This window comes from Saccopteryx leptura, chromosome 7, assembly GCF_036850995.1.
Source record: "Saccopteryx leptura isolate mSacLep1 chromosome 7, mSacLep1_pri_phased_curated, whole genome shotgun sequence".
In the NCBI taxonomy this organism is placed as follows: domain Eukaryota; kingdom Metazoa; phylum Chordata; class Mammalia; order Chiroptera; family Emballonuridae; genus Saccopteryx; species Saccopteryx leptura.
The window spans coordinates 3,638,122-3,656,673 of NC_089509.1; the positions used below are offsets into that span (position 1 = coordinate 3,638,122).

At 42.1% G+C, this 18,552-nt stretch overlaps 1 protein-coding gene across 3 annotated transcripts in view; it reads left to right on the top strand.

Annotated features, from left to right (window-relative positions):
* The first annotated feature begins 4,348 nt into the window (after nt 1-4,348).
* Nucleotides 4,349-18,552, top strand: part of CNTNAP5 (contactin associated protein family member 5) — an 855,485-nt gene continuing 841,281 nt past the window's right edge. For all 3 annotated transcript variants that reach the window (XM_066345536.1, XM_066345539.1, XM_066345538.1), the window contains exon 1: nt 4,349-4,641. In XM_066345536.1, coding sequence (XP_066201633.1) covers nt 4,560-4,641 — 82 coding nt within the window. In that variant the 5' untranslated portion in view covers nt 4,349-4,559. The remainder of the gene's footprint in view (nt 4,642-18,552) is intronic.

The window sequence follows — 18,552 nt, forward strand, 5'->3', positions numbered from 1 at the left end:
AAACTCTTAGTATCTCAACCATATGGCACTTAATCACATGCCAACTTGTTATTTATAGGTTTTGTATATTACTGGCCACATACTATGAAAAAGGAAAACAAAACAATACAATAATAAAATTGAAAGAGAAAAGGAAAGAATAAATGAAAAATAATATTAAGTTAACCTGTTGCTACATCAATTCTTATAAAATATATGAGGTTAAAAAAAATCTAAAAGTACTGATACCCAAAACACAGTGTCCTACTGTAAACAGTGCAGATGCTTCACTGATACATACCAGGCGTGCATATTGTCATAGCGACTTTTAACTATTCGCTACTGAAACATAACAGAAATAGAATGGGAAGTTCTCATTTTCAAGTGCTATATGGTTGAGGCCATTTGTTCTGTATAATATTTAACATGTCAGTCTGCCTGCTCTTAGGATCCCATCTATAAAATGAGACTCTATATGCCTTACAGAAATTCTATGACATACAAGAAGATTACAAAATTGATTAGAAAAACTACTTGCTCGATATTTGAAGGCTAATATTCTAATTGATAAATGATGCTTTCCCTTCTATTCTTTGAAGGAAATAGAAATGGGAGTTCTTAAGGGAAAAATGAAAGGGACATGAAAATTTCCCATTTTCTATTGGTTACCAGTGGGCTCTATCTATGCAGGATGTTTAAGACCCTTCAAAACAAGGTTCTCTGCAAGTATGAATTCTTCTTCTATATCAATCAATGTGAGTGGGGAAGGGAGGCTATTCTGCTTCTACTCTGCTATTCAAAAAGGATTTATAAGACCAAAAAGTTTAGAAACTTTCAATAGGTAAATATCAGTTTGGTTGAAAACAGTTTTAATAGTATTAATATTCTACAGCTAATAAAATCTTGGTGGTGAAATGCTCTCAGAAGATGGAATTGTTTACACTATTGTGTAAGAAAAACAGCTGTTTACCCCTCACCACGTTCAGAGCTGCGGTATTGTTACTGAAATTTTAACAAATCTTAGACAAATGTCTTAGACAAATGTTTAAGGCTTAAAGTTGCTGTGAGAACAGGTGTGCTTGAGAGAGAGAGAAAAAGCTACAACTGTAAATAGAACTTTAAATTAAGTGCAATTTATACACTATACTCTAGTTCTGCATAAGGACATCTTTTAATGCAGAGTGCCAATATTTACCAATAACCTGAAGGTCATTCACAGTTCGGGGACTCGATGTAACAAATTTCCCTGTTTGTCTCAAGTATATGATCCAAGCACATTTTATATTGACACAGATTCATTTTAAGTCATTCTGTCAGAAAATACAGTATCTTCCATAATTTTTGAAATATCTGATTTAACTGAATTTTTTGAGAAGTGTAGAAAGTGGGATGATATAGAAGAACATTAGCTTCTATGAACAAAGGCTTGTGTTCTCTGGGTATCATTTTCCTATTTTTAATCAGTGAGATTCTGAAGTATTGGTAAGGATGTGGAGCAAGGGGCAATGCCACACATGCTGGTGATAAAGGTATGAATTGCTTACACCTTTTTACTGAGTAACTGCCAAAAGCTGCTAATGCTGAAGATAAGCATTCCTTTGATCAAAATGTTTACTCCCAAGTACATATTTGGGAAAAACTAAGAGGAAGGTCTAAGATTCTATAGTTTATATTAAGAAAAAGAAAGCAAAAACAGAAGTGATCTGTAGATTAATAAACAGAAGAACAGGTAGCCTTGAACAGGTAGCTCAGTGGTTCAGAGTATTGTCCCAATATGCTAAGGTTGTGGGTTTGATCCCTGGTCAGGGCACATACAAAATACAACTCATGAATGCATGAATAAGTGAAATAACAAATTGATGTTTCTCTCTCTCTCTCCCTTACCCTCTCTCAAAAAATTAATTAAATAAACTAAAGAATTAATAAATACACTGTGTTATATTTATAATACAGAAGTTAAAATGAAAGAATTAGGAATACATGTGTCCAAATGCATACATTCCAAAAATATTTTTAGTAAATTACAGGATGCAGAATTAACAGTATGATATTGTTTATATGTGGGTTAAAGGCAATCAAAGCAATACTATATATTGTTTAGAAATGTAAATATGTGTGGTAAATGTATATAAACATGATCTATGAAATAAAAAGCAAGGGTTTATTTTAGGTATAATGGGAGATGAATGGTGTAGGGAAAACAGCTGTGTCAGGCTTGCTTACTTGCACTTGGCATGATTAGTGCGTGAGCACATGGCAGAGCCACGTGTGTACAGCATATGTAGGGCTACAGACACTTGCCCCCAGGGAGGATTGCAGATCACTTAACTGCCACTGCGAGGGTCTGTTTGCTGCTGTGAGAGCATTCTTCCCCTGTCTGTTTGCTGTCCGTGGTTGCAAGACTCTATTAAACAGGAAGAGTCCAAAGCTTTTCTGCTCTGCAGTTCCTCTACCTTCTGTCCAAATTCAATGTGGACCTGTCTGGCCTTGACCACTGGCATTAACAGATGGGATCATGCAAAAATGTGAAAGGTACTTAAATTACATTTGCAATATATTATTCCTTTTAAAAGTGCCTAAGTGTTAAAGGACATATAAAAGTAGATAAGAATTCACTTTTTTTCCTAGACTTTCCAGTACGATTAGACTAGCCACAGAGGTGTTCTTAAATCTGGGATCGTTAAAGTCCAGGGTAAGGGTGGCAACCCTGGGGTCCTCAGTAGGAGAAGAAAGCCCAAGAAGGTGAACTCTTGACTCCCAGGCTCCTCCTTACCAGGCCCTGCCAACAGGAGAGCTTCTTGGACCACCTCAGCTTGATAGCTTGTGATTGACAATCTTTTGTCATAGCCTTCCCCCCAAAACTGAAGCTTGTGCTGGAGAAGTCTTCTCCTTGCTCAAGAAATCTAGTAACTTAACTTAATTATTTTCAGTTAAAAGCTTAGAGAGGAGAGGGTCATGCACTTCACAAGTGAGAGGACCCTCAGAATTCTTTCTAATAAAAGGACAATGTCCCTAATCCAATGGTCATTCAACTACCTTTCAGGACTGCAATGATGCGAGTCCAGCTCCCACCAAAACCACAGGTTAACTTCAGAACTGCAGGGGCTGCCTGAAACCCAGGTGAACCCTCTGTGGCCACGCAGCCGGCTCCAGCTGGTGACCAGGGCTGTCAGGATGCATCCTAGAAAAGAGGCCGCACTTAAGCCCCTGCTGGGAGCGGGGGACGGGAGACACCCACTTCCTCCAAGGCGATCCCACCCCAACTGGATTGTACGCATCAGGCAGGAGAAATCACTGTGGTCCATTTTATTAGCGCGTGAGGGCTTTCTGTCAGCTTCCAATAAAATACAAAATAAGTTGATTTATGGTAAAGCAGGGCAGTCTCTAGATGTAAAATGGAAGCCAAAGGCGGAACCTCCAGGGAGCTTGTAGGAAGAAACCGACACTATTATTTTTCCTCCTTTTTTTTTTTTAACCCCTCCAGTGGAGCCCTCAGATGTGAAGTCTTACGAGCCAATCAGGACCCCCCGCCTCTCAGTTACCAAACCAAGTTGTCCCTCCTTCTCTCCGGGGCTCCAGCGAACCACCTGGGCTCCAGAACCACGCGCCCCGCGCGCCCCGCGGCTCCCGCTGCACTTGCCCCAGTCGGCGGCCTACAGCCAGGGGTGCGCGGGGTCGCCAAGCAGGAGAGAACACACAATGTGAAACCTTACATCCGAAATCTCAGTACCGTCAATACGCATGAGCGTCCCACACTAGGGAGAAAGCACAGGGGACCTGAAATCGCATTATTACAATCTTCCCTAAAAACAACAACAACAAACCCTCTCCTGAGGTGTTGGCAGAGCTTTCCATGGGTTACTACTTCTCGCTAATACGTGTCTTCCAACTCCTTTTCGTGTCCCTTCATCAGCGTCCTTTAAAACCTGGTTCAAGTTTCAGATTTTTGGTCATCCCAACATTTCGGTCCTGGGAGGGAAGAGAAAGAGGAAAGGTCCTTCCCCTTCGCTCCGCCTTCCGTCCCCCGGTTTCCCCGTCCCTGGTCCCCGGTGCCCAGCGCCCCAGCACCGCCCCCAGGCCGAGGCGCGCCGAAGCGCTCCGCAGCGCAGGCGGGAGGAATCGCGGGCGGGAGGAACCGCTGAGCGGCGCCGACGCGCGCAGATCGTGGGAAGAGCGACGCTCGGGGTGGGTACGGGACGGTACTGACACTGGCGGGGGCGGTGCCGCGCAGCCGGTGCGCCTATAAGGAGCTGTCCGGCGGCCAAGGCTGGATTCCAGCGCCCGTGTGCAGCGAGTGGGCGCCTGCGGTTGCCGCTGGGCTCGGAATTTCATCTCCCAAAGGGGAGAGGAGGAGGGCGGTGGGCACGGGGACTGGAACTGCAGCCTCAGCGTCGAGAAGACCACGGGGTCCAGGTGCGGTGGAGCGCCGGGGCACGCGATGGAGTGAAGCCCCCACGCTGGCCGAGGGCTGGGCTGCAGGTCAGCGGCGCGGAGGAGAGCCACGCCGGGGAGAAGGGGCCGCGGCGTGCGTCCGCACTTGGGGACTCTGTGGGAAGAGACAGATCGCTGGCTCGGGGGCAATGGATTCTGTACCGCTGCTGATGAGCGTTTCTACGCTACTATTCTCGGGCTTGTGGCACCCAGGATCAACGGCGACAAACTGTAAGTATCAATCAGGAGCTGAGGGCGGGAGGTGAGGTGGGAAATGCTAGCATTTGCAGAGACGAGCGTGTTCAATTGTGTCTGCTCTGAGCAAAGGAAAGAGGGAAATGCTGCCCAGTGTGGTTCCACCACTCCAGCCATCCCCAAAGTTAGCAGAGCTCCAGTGATCCAACCCCGGTGGATTGCCCACCCTCTCCCCAATCGCAAAGTTTAGGGGAGGACGAGGGGGATATTTCGCCTGAGCCCCACGCTGCTCTGTTTTCCTTGCCTGTGGGAATCCGCCAAGGCTTCTCCCGAAAAGGCCTCTGGTTCAGATGCTCAGCGCCGCCGGGGGCCGACCTCTGGGGATGGCGACTCTCCTGGCCACCGCACTGGGGGACCGCAGCTCACCTCTGAATGCGGCTGCCCAGGCTGTGCAGTGTGTGTGCGCCCAGAGCCTCACAAGACATGGCCCTCAGCTCTCTGCTAGGCAGGATGCTCCAGTTGGGGTATCCTGCAACCGATGGCTGTCGGTTTAACAGGATTGGGAGTTTTGGCCTAAGAGTCATGGCCCAGTGTAGTAAAATCACAAGATCAATGGCTGTCCCTATTATAGGAGGAAGAGCGTTGATGCACACCCCGCCCCCCCCCCCCCAAATCTCTGTGCCAGAGAACATACAATGAGTGTGCACCAAATGTACATTCTGGTTTCCAAATGCTCTGACCTGGGCAAGTACAGAGCATTTAATTTAATAGTCAGGAGGCTGGACACCTGGGGATCCGCCACCTGCACTGTGTATTTAAAGAACTCAGTTGTCAAACTTGAATACATCTCTAGAACCATCAGAGGTTTACGCTCAATTGCTCAGCTGTCTCTAGGCAGGGAGAGGGAAGTTTCCCAGCTCTGGAAACTTCTAAATGAGAAAGGAGGCAATTAAGCCATCTGTGTTTTTCTAGAGATGGTTTACCGAGGTTCCTCGAGTTTCTGGGCTTGCTCTTCTGTCTGCTAACCCCACCAGAACCTCAGCATGTTTAATCATATGAGTGCATTTCAATACTATTTTTTTTTGTAACCTGAGCCATCACTGTTAGGGAGAGGTAGTGAGACCCCTCGCTACCATGAGTTAGTTCCTCTGCTGCCCTCCCACCTTCTTGGGTTTGAGAAGGCTTTGAGTAAGATACTCAACCAAGACATATCTCAAAGAAAGAGAATTAGACAATTGCTATTTAAAGAAAAAATATCCAAAGCAGAACCAGTGTTTCTATCTGTGCTTGGAAATTATAGATATTCATAATCTATAGTTAGTGGTGATGTCTTATAAAGGTTTTGTTAAAGTTTGTATTCCAAAGCAGTGTGGAATAGATCAACTTCAATGGGGGTGTGGGGGGAGAATCCTAAGGCCTTCGTTTATAAATTATTGCAAGAACAAGTAAGGAACGGTAAAAATCTGATATTTTCAATCCTCCTCCTCCCCAACCGACCCCTGCTTCTCCTCCTCCTTCTTTTTTCTCCTTTTAAGTGTAATTGTTCCCATGACACTTTAGAAAAGCATCTTAAGTCCTTTTTAATAAGAGGAAGTTAGCCATAGGCTAGACTAGTCTCTCTCTCTCCCTCCCAGAACACTAGAGGTCAGTATTGTCCTAATGATGCAAAGGGGTGGCAGCAAAATAGCCATTTTCCTTTTAACCCATTTTCCTAGCTGAAAACAGTGAATATTCTGAAGACACACAAAGATGGAGTGAGGAATAAGGGTAAAATAGATGGGACATACTCGATAGCAATATGACTTGGCCTTTCTTATGTAGTCCATTTGCTTAAGAGCAAGGAGAAATATAAATTGTTGAGAGGTATTTTATGTAAATTAATTAAATTATGGTTAATATGTTATAATAATGCATACAAAGCCTCTATGGTGTGGATGTAAGTCTTATGATTATTATTACCTGATGTGGCAATAAAGGTGGTCCTTAAATTTAAAGTGAAAGTTTGTGATAATGAACTTTAGTCTTTCATTGCTGACAATTTAATTTCCTTATTTCCAATTGATATTTCAAGTGAATGCACTCTGCTGCTAAATATTTTGGGGTCAGTGTTCTTAGAGAACAATGATAAATGTTTTACTATGCTGAACAAAATGTATTAATTCAGTAAACAATAGATGAGCAGCAGAAAATCACATCTGAACTCAGTGCACCTTGGTAGTACATCTTCAGAACCTGCGATGCAGAACATCCAAGGAAAAATAAAAAAAGAACATTCCACAGTTCTCCCAGGCATCGGTTGTCCACATGCTTCATCCATTAAATACAGGGCTTTGATTTAACATCCCAGTATAATCCATTCCCATACAGATGTTGAGGGATAGTTGACTTGTACAACTTTATGAATTAATTGGAGAAATTCTTTTTCTTTCAAGTTTATTCCATCTGTATTTTTGAAATACTATATGGCTACAAAAATTAGGGGATATATCAAAATTAATATGAAGCTAAGAATATCCCCTGATTTTTTTGAGCAGAATATTTCATGTCATTTGTGACAGTAGCCTTGCAAGTGGGTTACTCAAGGTGTGCCTTGTTATCTGTATGCCTGTGGACAGTAAGTAAAATCTAACTTTGTTTCCATTCTTCTAATAACAATTTGTTGTTGTCACTGTTGTGTGCCTGTGTGTCTGTATGTTTAATTTTCTCATAATCTTACCAAAACGTAGGCATTTATCTGCAGGGGGGGAAATGAATGCTCGCCCAATTACAGATATTATACATTTCTAAGTAAACAAAATTAAAATAAAGTTGGGCTGGAAGGCCAGGTACAGTATAGATATTGTGAATTTATGCGGAAAATATAATTACCAACCAGTAATAAAAATTCTGGAAAGTCTCCCATTCCAGATTTTCAGGATATTAAAGAGCTACAGCACTTTCTTTGGATATAACCTGAGGGAATTAGTTAATTTCAAATGTAGATACGATAGGCGAGTGTTAAATGAAAAAAGCCTTTTACATATATCATCAATTCCTTTGACACAAGCAGAAACGATATGACTTGATAGTTAATTAAAATGAAACCATGAGTTTAAAATGCTAAGTTCTAACCCTGGTTATGTCACAGCTGAAATGGCAAACGCCCATCAGGTTATGTAACCCGCCTGTGGCCACGTGCTTGGGTGTAAAATAGCAATTGAGATGTGTATCAACTCCCATCCAGAACAGCTGCTTAATATTTTACTGTGGAAATTCTTCAAACATTAGGTATGTTGAAAGAACATTGTAATGGGAGAGCATGCATTTAGATAAGAGAATAGGGTCCCTATTCACTTCATTTTTAAAAATAATAATCGAATGTCATGTGATTATAAACACCCTTAATTTCCAACAGTGAGTCAACTGTGAATGATCTCCAAGCATCTTACCTGTTGTTGTTGCATGATAGGTTCACACAGTTAGTTAGCTTTGAGAGAGAAATCTAACTCTTCATTTTAGCTGTTTTGTCATGGAACTTCATCTAAAATGTGTGAGGGTGCCAGCATATGTATGGAGATCTTCAAATAAAGGGACCCATGATGGCTTCAGTTTTCTGGAATTGATGTGCAAGCCCAATCAATCAGGAATGTCATAAAGAAAGAAAGACCAGGCTGGTTTTTCTCAACAGCAAAGTGTTTGCAATATACCTTTCACTGCATTTATAATAAGAAATGAAGGAAGTATATATAATGCTCATTTGAAAGAGGGAGTCTCATAGATATTCCCACAGTTAAATGGGCTTAATTTTTGACAATCCATGTGAATTTCCCTTCTCTTCGCATAGCCCTCATCTCCAACCCAGATACCTGTTTCCACTCTTGGAAAAGGTAAATGATAAACTAGACTAGCAATTTTCCCACAAGGGCACAGAAGGATGAAAAAGTTTGTTTCTATAAAAATATGCTCCTCCCTCCTCATTCTCAATCTGCTGAATGACTGTTCTCTAAATCGCAGGTTTTCCGTTCTCCTTGCTCCTTTTCCCCTTGCCTTTTTTTTTTCTTTAGTGGGATCCACTTTTCCCTTTACTATATTGCTTCATTTTCAGCGCCCATTTGTTTCAAAGCAAAGTAATGTGATGTTGTTCAAAATGTTCCTTAAAGCCTTTAGTGGGTGATCCAAAGCCCTTTCGCTTATGTGTCAGAAATCGGCTGATGTATGTCCTTTATACATGAGCTAACTAGCCTTGTCATAAAGAAAAGTAGGGGGAGGGTCCAGTAACCTGAAAGGTCAGAACAGTCATTCACCCAGTAGGACTTTATTTTGAAGCTTCAGTACACTCATTCAGAGCCAATGATGCCATTTTTAATTTATAAGGGAAACTGTCTTCATTCATCAAGGCTCTGACACTGTCTGGCTGTTGTCCTTGGAAAGGTATTGACTTATCCTAATGTTCTTGGTGTATTAAATAAAGGAGTTGGATCAAACAATTATGAAGGATTTATCTTGTCATAATGTATTTTTATCCTTAACTGCTGATGTTGCCTACTGATCATTCATTCCATTTGCATCCATCTGAGATGATTGTTCTCAAAATTGTTAAGCCATTTTATAACAACAACATAACAGAGTTTAATTCCTACTAACTGCTATGTATGCACTTCCTGTCTCTCACTTCGTATGCTATGTGCACTTAATTTGGCCAGGCAAAACTAGTAGGTGGACTTTATTAAATTCACTTTACAGATGAGTAAATTTAAGGTTAATAGAAGTCAATAATTTTCCTAGGATTATAATGAAATGAAAAAATGAATCATAAGCAATGAAAAAAATTAGGATCTGGAACTATATCAACCTATCTCCAAAGGCTACACTCTTTTCAAGATATGAAATTAATTCTTGTGAGCTTAGTTAGGTAGGGTCTGTGTGAGCATCCATAGAAAGTAGCTTTGGGGATTCCTGTGATTAATCACTGTAGCTCTATCCTTAGCAAAGGGCATGGAGGTCTCAGTTTTTACCAGAGCCAGATCCTAAGTCACACCTTCAAGAAACAGCCAAACATTTGGAATCTATATCTGATGTAAGAGGCCAAACATCACAATGGCCAAAGGTAAGAGGCCACACATCTAACATGCATCAAACACTTCATTGTTTTATAAGTTTCATAAAAACTTGGTAAGGAAAGACTTGTGACCACACTGATGCTCACAAACACACACTCAAATGCACACACTCACATTCCCCAGGCTGGGTCAAGTGCCCTTATATGTTACTGCTACATTTCTATTACACTTCTTATAATCTTTGTCTCCCTGAGTAAATGGCAGATTTCCTGATAATCCTACTTTATCTGAATGCCTATATTCAATACCTAACACACTGGATATATGAATGATGAGGTAATAAATGAATGGTCTCCAACTAAGAATTTTTATTTCTAAATTAAAATGTCTCTGATTCTGTAGCTAGAATCATTTTTACTTTATATGTTTGATGTTTAAACTAACAAGCATCACTTATTATTTTTTGGAAACACTAAGAAGTCATTAGTATGTGGAACTGGTCAGTGACAGAGAGGCTGCTTGGCCCAGGTACTGTATGTGCGAGCTGCTGAGCAGGCCCCTGCACTCACGGAAGCCTTCAGGTTCCATGATGGTACTGCTGACATGACTTGACTCACGTGTCAAGTGGCCATTGGTTCCTAGGTGAGAGAGCCTCTGGACCCATCAGAGCTCAGTACAAAATATTAGCTCATTTTATTAATTTGATTTTGCAATTTTAATGACTTTTCTACATAATCTGTAGGTTTCTAGATGTGTAAGAACTCATTTCATAGTCTAGGGTTCAGTATAAAAAGGAAAGGTTTGGGTTCTATTTAATTGAATTTTATTAGTAAATCACTGGAAAAAATTTCTTCCAATGGCAGATCTTCATTACCCTGATAACACTATTCTCCAGCATCATCTTATCAAACTGTAGTTGGGAGAAGATTGAAGTCTAAATGATCTGTGAATGTGTGTTATTCATTTGAAAAACTTACTGAAGAAATGAGTTCTAGTTAAAGGTTTTCTTCCCAAAACTCAGTTTTTCCCCCCATAAATCTGAAGGAATAAAATGAATAAGAAGACATAGTTTATAACCTCAGAGAACTCTGAACGTGGGCATCCAGAAAAATAAAATTTTAAACATGTCAAAATGATAAATGCTGTCACAAAGGTAAACATTCAGTGTGTCATCAGGCACAGAAGAGAATCTCAGTGTGGCCAGGTCATCAAGGCAATCTCCCTGAGAGGAATAAAAAGGAACTCAACACTTAAAAAGAAAAAAATCAAATATCACTAGCTGGAGAAATGCAGAATGATTATTATAGACTTCCTCTGTGAAATCGTGAGGTTAAGGGGTGTTGTACTCTCTGTAGGAGTGGCTCAAAGACACAGGGATAGAAGAGTAAACTATAGATAAGCACGGGACTCTTTTATTTTTAAAGTATGGAGAATCATTGGAAAATTTTCTACATGTAATTAAATATACATAATCAGATTTCTGTGGGTTTTTTTAATTTAACTTAATTTTATTTTTGTGAGAGGAAGGGAGGCAGAGACAGACTCCTGCATGCGACCCCAATTGGGACCCACCTGGCAAGTCCACTAGATGGTGATGCTCTGCCCATTTGGGGTCCTTGCACAGTTGTAACCTGAGCCTTTTTTTTTTTTTAGTGCTCGAGGCAGAGGCCACTTAGTGCCTTTCTCAGCGCCCTGGGCCAACTCGCTCCATCAAGCCATGGCTGCAGGAAGGGAAGAGAAGAGAGAGAGATAGAGAGAGAGAAAAAAGCGAGAGGGGGAGGGGTGGAGAAGCAGATGGGCATGTCTCCTGTGTGCCCTGGGCAGGAATCCAACCCAGAACATTCATATGCTGGCTTGTCTACCACTGAGCCAACCAGCCAGGGACTCTGATTTTTGTGTGTGTTTTTTTAAAGATTGCTATGAAGAATGGAGTAGAATGAGCCAAGACTAATTGTAAGAAAACCAGTTAAGAGATTATTACAATAACCCAGATGATAATTAATAAAAAATTAAGAAGGAAGTGTCAGAATCTGCAAAGGCTGCATAGAATAAGAAAGAAAATAATGGACAAGTAGATTCAAAACAAATAGATGAGCTAGAAGGCACAGATTTCTGGTTAAAATGTATTCTACAATGGCTCCCATTGTTTTTGACAAATGGGAGCTGTAGATGCTGGAATAGGTACTCTGTTCTCTGAGATGAAGTTCTTCTCTGGGAATACCAAATGACCATATTCTCAGTGTGGTATATTTCATATCTGCATGACACAATATAGCATACGCTGTCTGCATCCATCACCATGATGCATCTTCTAGTCTGTAAATTATACTGGTTTTTGTCAGCCGTGTGAGAACTAGTCATTAAAGGATGTGTAATTAAACCTCTACATCCTCATCCTCGTTCCCCCCTCTGGTGAGGGTGCACCAGAGATCACTACTGCCACCCCTGGTTGCTCAGTGGCAACAGAAGTGACAGGGATGGGGGGATTGGATGTGCCCTGCTGATTTGCTATCATGGGTGTTTGATTGGCTAGCATAAATTTAATGTCTCTACATTTCTAATTGCTTTTTTGTGCATATTCTTGGGGGTTGATTAATGCCATCTGTTCATGGATCTTCTGAATTTATTGAATTTTAATGGATCACAACAGTAATGGAGAGAATAGAAGAAAAGTGAAGGGAAATGCCCAAACACCACCGATGAAGTATATTATTTTTAAACACCCACCTTTGGAAACAAAAACACTCCCTGAAGACAGTCTAAAAGAAATGTGCCTAATAGACAGATGCTTGTAGGTGTTAGGCTACTGTTTACTAATTTACATGTTCTACTCCCCCCTTCCTCCCATTTTCCCTTCCTCTCTGTCACGTGACCATGTATTTTGGGTATTCCCACTGGCTTTTCTCTGAGTTCTGATGATTATAATAAAATGTGAGAGGAAGGGAGAAAAACAAAATCTGTTGGATCCAATGCTGCTTTGGAAACTATGTGGGCACAGTCACCAACCGTGTAACTGCCCGAAAAGGCCTGTTTGGAGGGCGGGCTTGACCAGGATCTGCCACCCACACGGGCACTTGGGAAAGCCCACCTGATTACAGCACCCCTCACCCATCTGTCCCCAAGCAGCTCTTTTGCTAACTTCCTCTGAAGCTGTAAATATGGAGAAAAGTCATTCAACTCACAGAGATAATCATTAGAACACAGAGAAAGAATACAGGAATATCAGTCTATACAGTACTATACTTGACTGGGAGAAACAGATCTTTGCAGAAGAAAAATTTACTGAAGACAAAGAACCAGGTACATTAAAGAGGCAAAAAGAGAGCCCTGGCCGGTTGGCTCAGCGGTAGAGCATCGGCCTAGCGTGCAGAGGACCCGGGTTCGATTCCCGGCCAGGGCACACAGGAGAAGCGCCCATTTGCTTCTCCACCCCTCCGCCGCGCTTTCCTCTCTGTCTCTCTCTTCCCCTCCCGCAGCCAAGGCTCCATTGGAGCAAAGATAGCCCGGGCGCTGGGGATGGCTCTGTGGCCTCTGCCTCAGGTGCTAGAGTGGCTCTGGTCGCAACATGGCGATGCCCAGGATGGGCAGAGCATCGCCCCCTGGTGGGCAGAGCATCGCCCCTGGTGGGCGTGCTGGGTGGATCCCGGTCGGGCGCATACGGGAGTCTGTCTGACTGTCTCTCCCTGTTTCCAGCTTCAGAAAAATAAAAAAAAAAAAAAAAAAAAAAAAAAAAAAAGAGGCAAAAAGAGTGTTCTGAGTGGGGGAGGGCCAAGAACAGAATTTTCAGGATGTCTGGACAAGTGTGTCAGCGTCCTGATTCTACCCAGGATGGCCCTCCACATGACAGGCAGAGAGCCAGCAAGTGGGCAGTGGGAAGGGGAAGGGGCAGAGGGTGGTGGAAAGGGCATTTATTACACTGTGCTGGGCTCACTGAGTTTCCACTTAGAGAATGTTTCTTCTGTATGCTACCATAGACCTGGTAGAGTCAGTGTATGTATAAGAGGAGTTACTCTGCATAAAATGCACAGGAGGTGGGCATTCAGTAAAAATACCTGTTATTATAATTACTAATGAACCTCCACATGGATGCTCTCAAAATCAATTAAAATGCTAACTAGGGCAAAGACAACATTTCCATTCTCAAGCAAAGATAGAATGGCCCACTTTCCCTTCATCTGGGTGTTCAAAAAGCTGAAAGATGGACAAGGCAGATAGAAACTTGTTCTCCACCTGATCTAGAAACGTAACCATTTAGATTTCTCACTTGATTCACTTGATTCTTGGGCTCTGTCATGATAGAATCACTGCGTCTGGGCCTTGGCCAGAGAACCTGCTGCTAAAAAACTCACAAAGGGAGTCTCATCAAAGAGGGAGAATAGAGCTTCATCTAGTAAAGTAAGAGAAGCACATCACCTCCAGAAACCTGAGCGGGTCCTTGTAGAAGGTGTCAGCAATATGGGGGAAGTATCTTTGAACAGGCTTTGAGAGCATCCCTGACCCTGAGCAGTAGCATATGATGTGTTCCCTGTATCCTAAGCTCTCCATCAGTGGAAGTCTCAGGCAGATGGGGGTAGTATTGGAAGGTCAGGAGACTTGCATTGCCTCTGTGTGGACTACTGAAACGTGCTTTGTGTGAATGACTACGGGACATGCTCCTTTGCTGTTGTTAATGCTGGGTTAAACATCAGGGGCTGGTGCAGTGATTGAGGGATTATGAAATACTTCTACCATTTTTGAGTGTCTCATTTATTCATTCATAAATATTTATATAATGCCTACTGTGCATGCACTTCCCTGCATTTGTTCATTGCAAATCAGCCAATAAAGGGAAGGGGTTGAAGAGGGCTGACCATGTAGCTCGCTCCAGAAATAACTGAGGACAGTAATATCCCTTCAAAACAAAGTTGTGACCCTGTGGCCTCTCCACTTTCTTCCTGTTCACTTTATTAAGTTTCTCTTCCCTTTCCCTAAGTCTCTTCTCTCTGCTTCCTCCTCTTGGGCATGTCTTTCCCCAGTGCTCATGTGGCCTCTTTCTGACGCTCCCTGCTTTCCTCCTCCTCTCCTCTTCCCTCCCTTCTGGAAGTTCTCCTCCTTTCCTCGCCCCATCTTTATCTCTGCTTTCTATCTCCCTCCCCTCACTCTGCTTCCATTAATATTGACTAAATGACTTGTTTTTATGCTTTATAGTCAAACCAAATGCTTTTCAAACCTCCCCACTAGGAGAGAGGACATGAGAACCCAGGAAATTCTGCAAACTCAGCTTTAAGGGATCCTGGGAGACTGAAGCTTCTTGAACTTGTCCTTAAACACTCAGCCAAGCTGGAAGTCTGCCCCATAATATATCTGTGTTTATGTGATGATTAAAAAGTTTTTTTGCCCCAAATAGCCAATTAAAAATTGAGGGGCAAAGTTGGTTCACTTAGCCTGCGGCAGAGGCACGAAGACCCAGCAGCACAGGCCTGAGCTTCCTGGTTCCTTCTCCCGTTTGCCTTCAGGGTTCCCGGTGAAGGGGAGCAGCATCCCCGTCACAGCCCACATGTGGGAGTGCCAGGTAGCTCTAGGTCCTGTTCACTGAAGAATTAGCAATCAGTAGTGGGAGGTGAGAGGCCTTAGCAGTTCACAGGAGGGAAGGACACCCACAAGCCTGGGGCGAATTTTCCTTCACCCCAAAGCTAAGGCTGAGCTGTTTTCAAACTTGAGAGGATATTCCACTTTCCCAGCCAGTCCTTCTGTCCAGTGCCTCCTGAGAAAAGACCTGCCCAGACCTACAGACCCTTCCTGGCATGCAGGTCACTTTATTCTAAACTTGCAGGCTGTCCTTCACCCACTTCTAAAAGTCCCCACAGCAAACCGTTTTTGTGGATCTAACCGTTTGTAAGATGGTTGTATTCCTCATTAAAGCTTGTCCTGTCAACTCTCTGTGGCCAGGCTCTGCCCACAACTAATGGCCGTGGCTTCTATGGCCCGTGCCCACCATTAGTTTATCTCTCCCTGTGTCACACCCCCTATAGAACTGTCCTACTAAATGCAGTATCTTCATCACAACGTCACACCCAAACTGTCCTAGAATGTATTTGAGGGATGCTCTGATTTTTTTAAGTGGGTGCTAATCAGAAAAGCTTGATGGATGATAATTAGATCATAGGTTCCCTCCAAAATGGCATCCAGTTCTGTTCTTCGTCTTTGGGCTGCAGAGTTCCTCCTATACCCAGCCTAGAGCCTCCTTTCCCCTGGTAGTAATAGATGGTGGGGACTGCTAGCAATGCATGACAATGACATTATGCTTCATCACATAATAGTGCTACTGTGGTCACCTGCCCTGCTGCCCTAACTTGTCTGCTTGACAGAGGAGGACCAGCCAGCTGTGAAATTCCTCTCATCACAGGTGGCATGGAAAGCCAAGTCAGGACCTTCTTTGCTTTATTCTCTGCTTTCCTGCATTTGTCCCTTTGACCTGCATACTTGCTTGGCTTTGTTGTGGGGTCTTTGTCTGTGGGTCTCTCTGTCCTCCCTGTTAACTATTTTCTTGTTAGTTTTAGAGGAGCTGAGTAACTGGTTTACTGCCCCGGAGCTTCACAGTCCTGACTCTCTTCCTCTGTCAACAGCTGCTCTTGGGTAGGGCATAGGAAACCCTGAAGTGGGTGACACTGAGGCGATTGATAAATTCTGGGTTCTAGCTCTCCCAGAGAATCAAGAGTTTCAAGGAATAATGCCTCAATGTTGAAACTCATTATAAAAGTGAATTTTTTTGGTTTCTGAAATGAAATCTTGCACAGAATTTCAGTATGTAAATTGCAAAGACATCTTTTTGGGGAAGGAGCGGTGGGGAGGTGCTGAATTCCATCACCCAGGCTCCTCTTCCTCTGATCTTCACAGAAATACCAGAAGGACATCTGCCTTGTCCTTGAGTACAGAAATCTCTGGGTGTATTCTTTCACACAAAAGCAATTAGGAGCACAGAGGTTTTGAATAAAGGTGGGCTGGAGCCCTCCATGGTCACCTGCGCTTGGCCGGTGAGCAGCAGCAAGGTCACCCTGGCGTCTTACCACCTGACTATTTGCATCATTCTATTGAGGTTATTAATATTGTAAATGTTACATCTCTCCAGGTGCCTACTTTTAATCTTCTGAAATCTGTTTTTTCTTGTTGCTATTTTATATAAGTCTCAGGGCAAGAGAATCTTCTTGGCATTCATTGATTTGAAAAACTTTTCCCTTGTCTAAGAAATGTCTTCTTATTTTGATTTCCTTAGTTATTAATAGTCAATAACTATACATATTTTTATGTTCTTCTCAAAATGTTTATTGGGATGATATTGGTTATTAAGATAATATAGGTTTCAGGAGTATATAGTTCTACAATACATCATCTGTATATGGCATTGTGGGTTCCCCTCCCAGGTCACGTTTCCCTCCATCACCATCCCTCCCTCCTCTACCCTCCTACCCTACCTCTACCCCCTTTCCTTCTTCAATCCCCACACTGCTATCTTCATCTATAAGTGTTTTTTTCTTTGCATAATGCCTTCACCTTTTTCAGCCAGCTCCCCAACACCACCTGCTTATTTTTAAAGAAAAGTTATCTTGGGAAGGCCTTTGATCATCCACTCCCATCCCAGATATCTCCATGGGACCTTCTCAAAAGAAGATATTTTATGTTATCCATCCAGTAAATGGCCAAATAACCACTTGATAAATTGAATTAAACATAGACAAGGTTAAGTTAAACCCAAGTAGAGACAGCAAGTCTAAATTAGGTACAGTATAAGGGAAACTCTCTGAATGTTGGCCCTTGAATGTTGGCACAAAGGTCAGAGCTCCCTTAAAAACCTTATGCCTCTAACTCCTAACTTTTGTGAGAGAATTGGAATTTGACGTCCATTGTTAAGGCTTGCTCAGAGATTCCTAAGGATAATTAATGTGATTAAAATTGGTAAAATATTAAAAATTAAATAAAGTGGTTGAGAGTCTGGATTCAGCCTTGGTTTTTAATTTTAATGGAACTGTAAATTGTGACCACATGCTTGATGTGTGTGCAGAGAACCATTGATTAGAATCACATTGCCTGTCCTTCTGCTCAGCCCCCACATACGAAAACAAACCCCCACATGAATTCCAAATGTTCTTTCCCTGCATTCTTAGAATTAATATGATAAATAATGTAAGATAGCACACACGCACACACACACAAATACACTTGAGTTACTTTAGTTTCCTTCTGTTCATCTATCAGGTAGAATTTTTACATAGGTATACATTCTTCATGAACTGGTTATTTTAGCAAATGTCAAAATTTTTTATTCCTCAAGGTCAATATTTACTTAGGTTTCATTTTTGTCACTACTTATGCTTCTGGATAATAAATGGAAAGGGGCATCTGAATGAAAATGAGTACTTATTTGTTTTCTGCAATTGAGTGAGTTTTAGCCCAAAGACGGATAAGTGCTAGTGGGAGGTATGCAGACACATTCTACCATGGCTGCTGTGTTTTAGGGTGCCATTCAGTGGGCAGCCTTTGCATTTAGAGTCGCTGTGGGCTTTTTTTATATATGGTTTCTTTATACAAAGTTTTTTTTTCACATAGTTCTTTTATCAAATGACAGAATATACTCCTTAAAATATGTTCTGCGTGGCATTTCAGTAACATAATCAGGACATAATGATACTTGAGCATTTGGATAATAAGTGTGCCTGAGATTAATGAGTGCCTTGGCTTTGGAATGTATTTAGGCCAAAGATACTGTCACCTGCAACACACAAAGCTCCCTAAGTGGTGATTTAATGAAAGCAGAATACAGGAAGAGAAACAAAATTATAAGGTGGTACCTTAGGTTTAGGGGTATTGATTTGTTATTGATTTTTATTTTTTATTGAATTTATTGGGGTGACATTGATTCATAAAATTACAG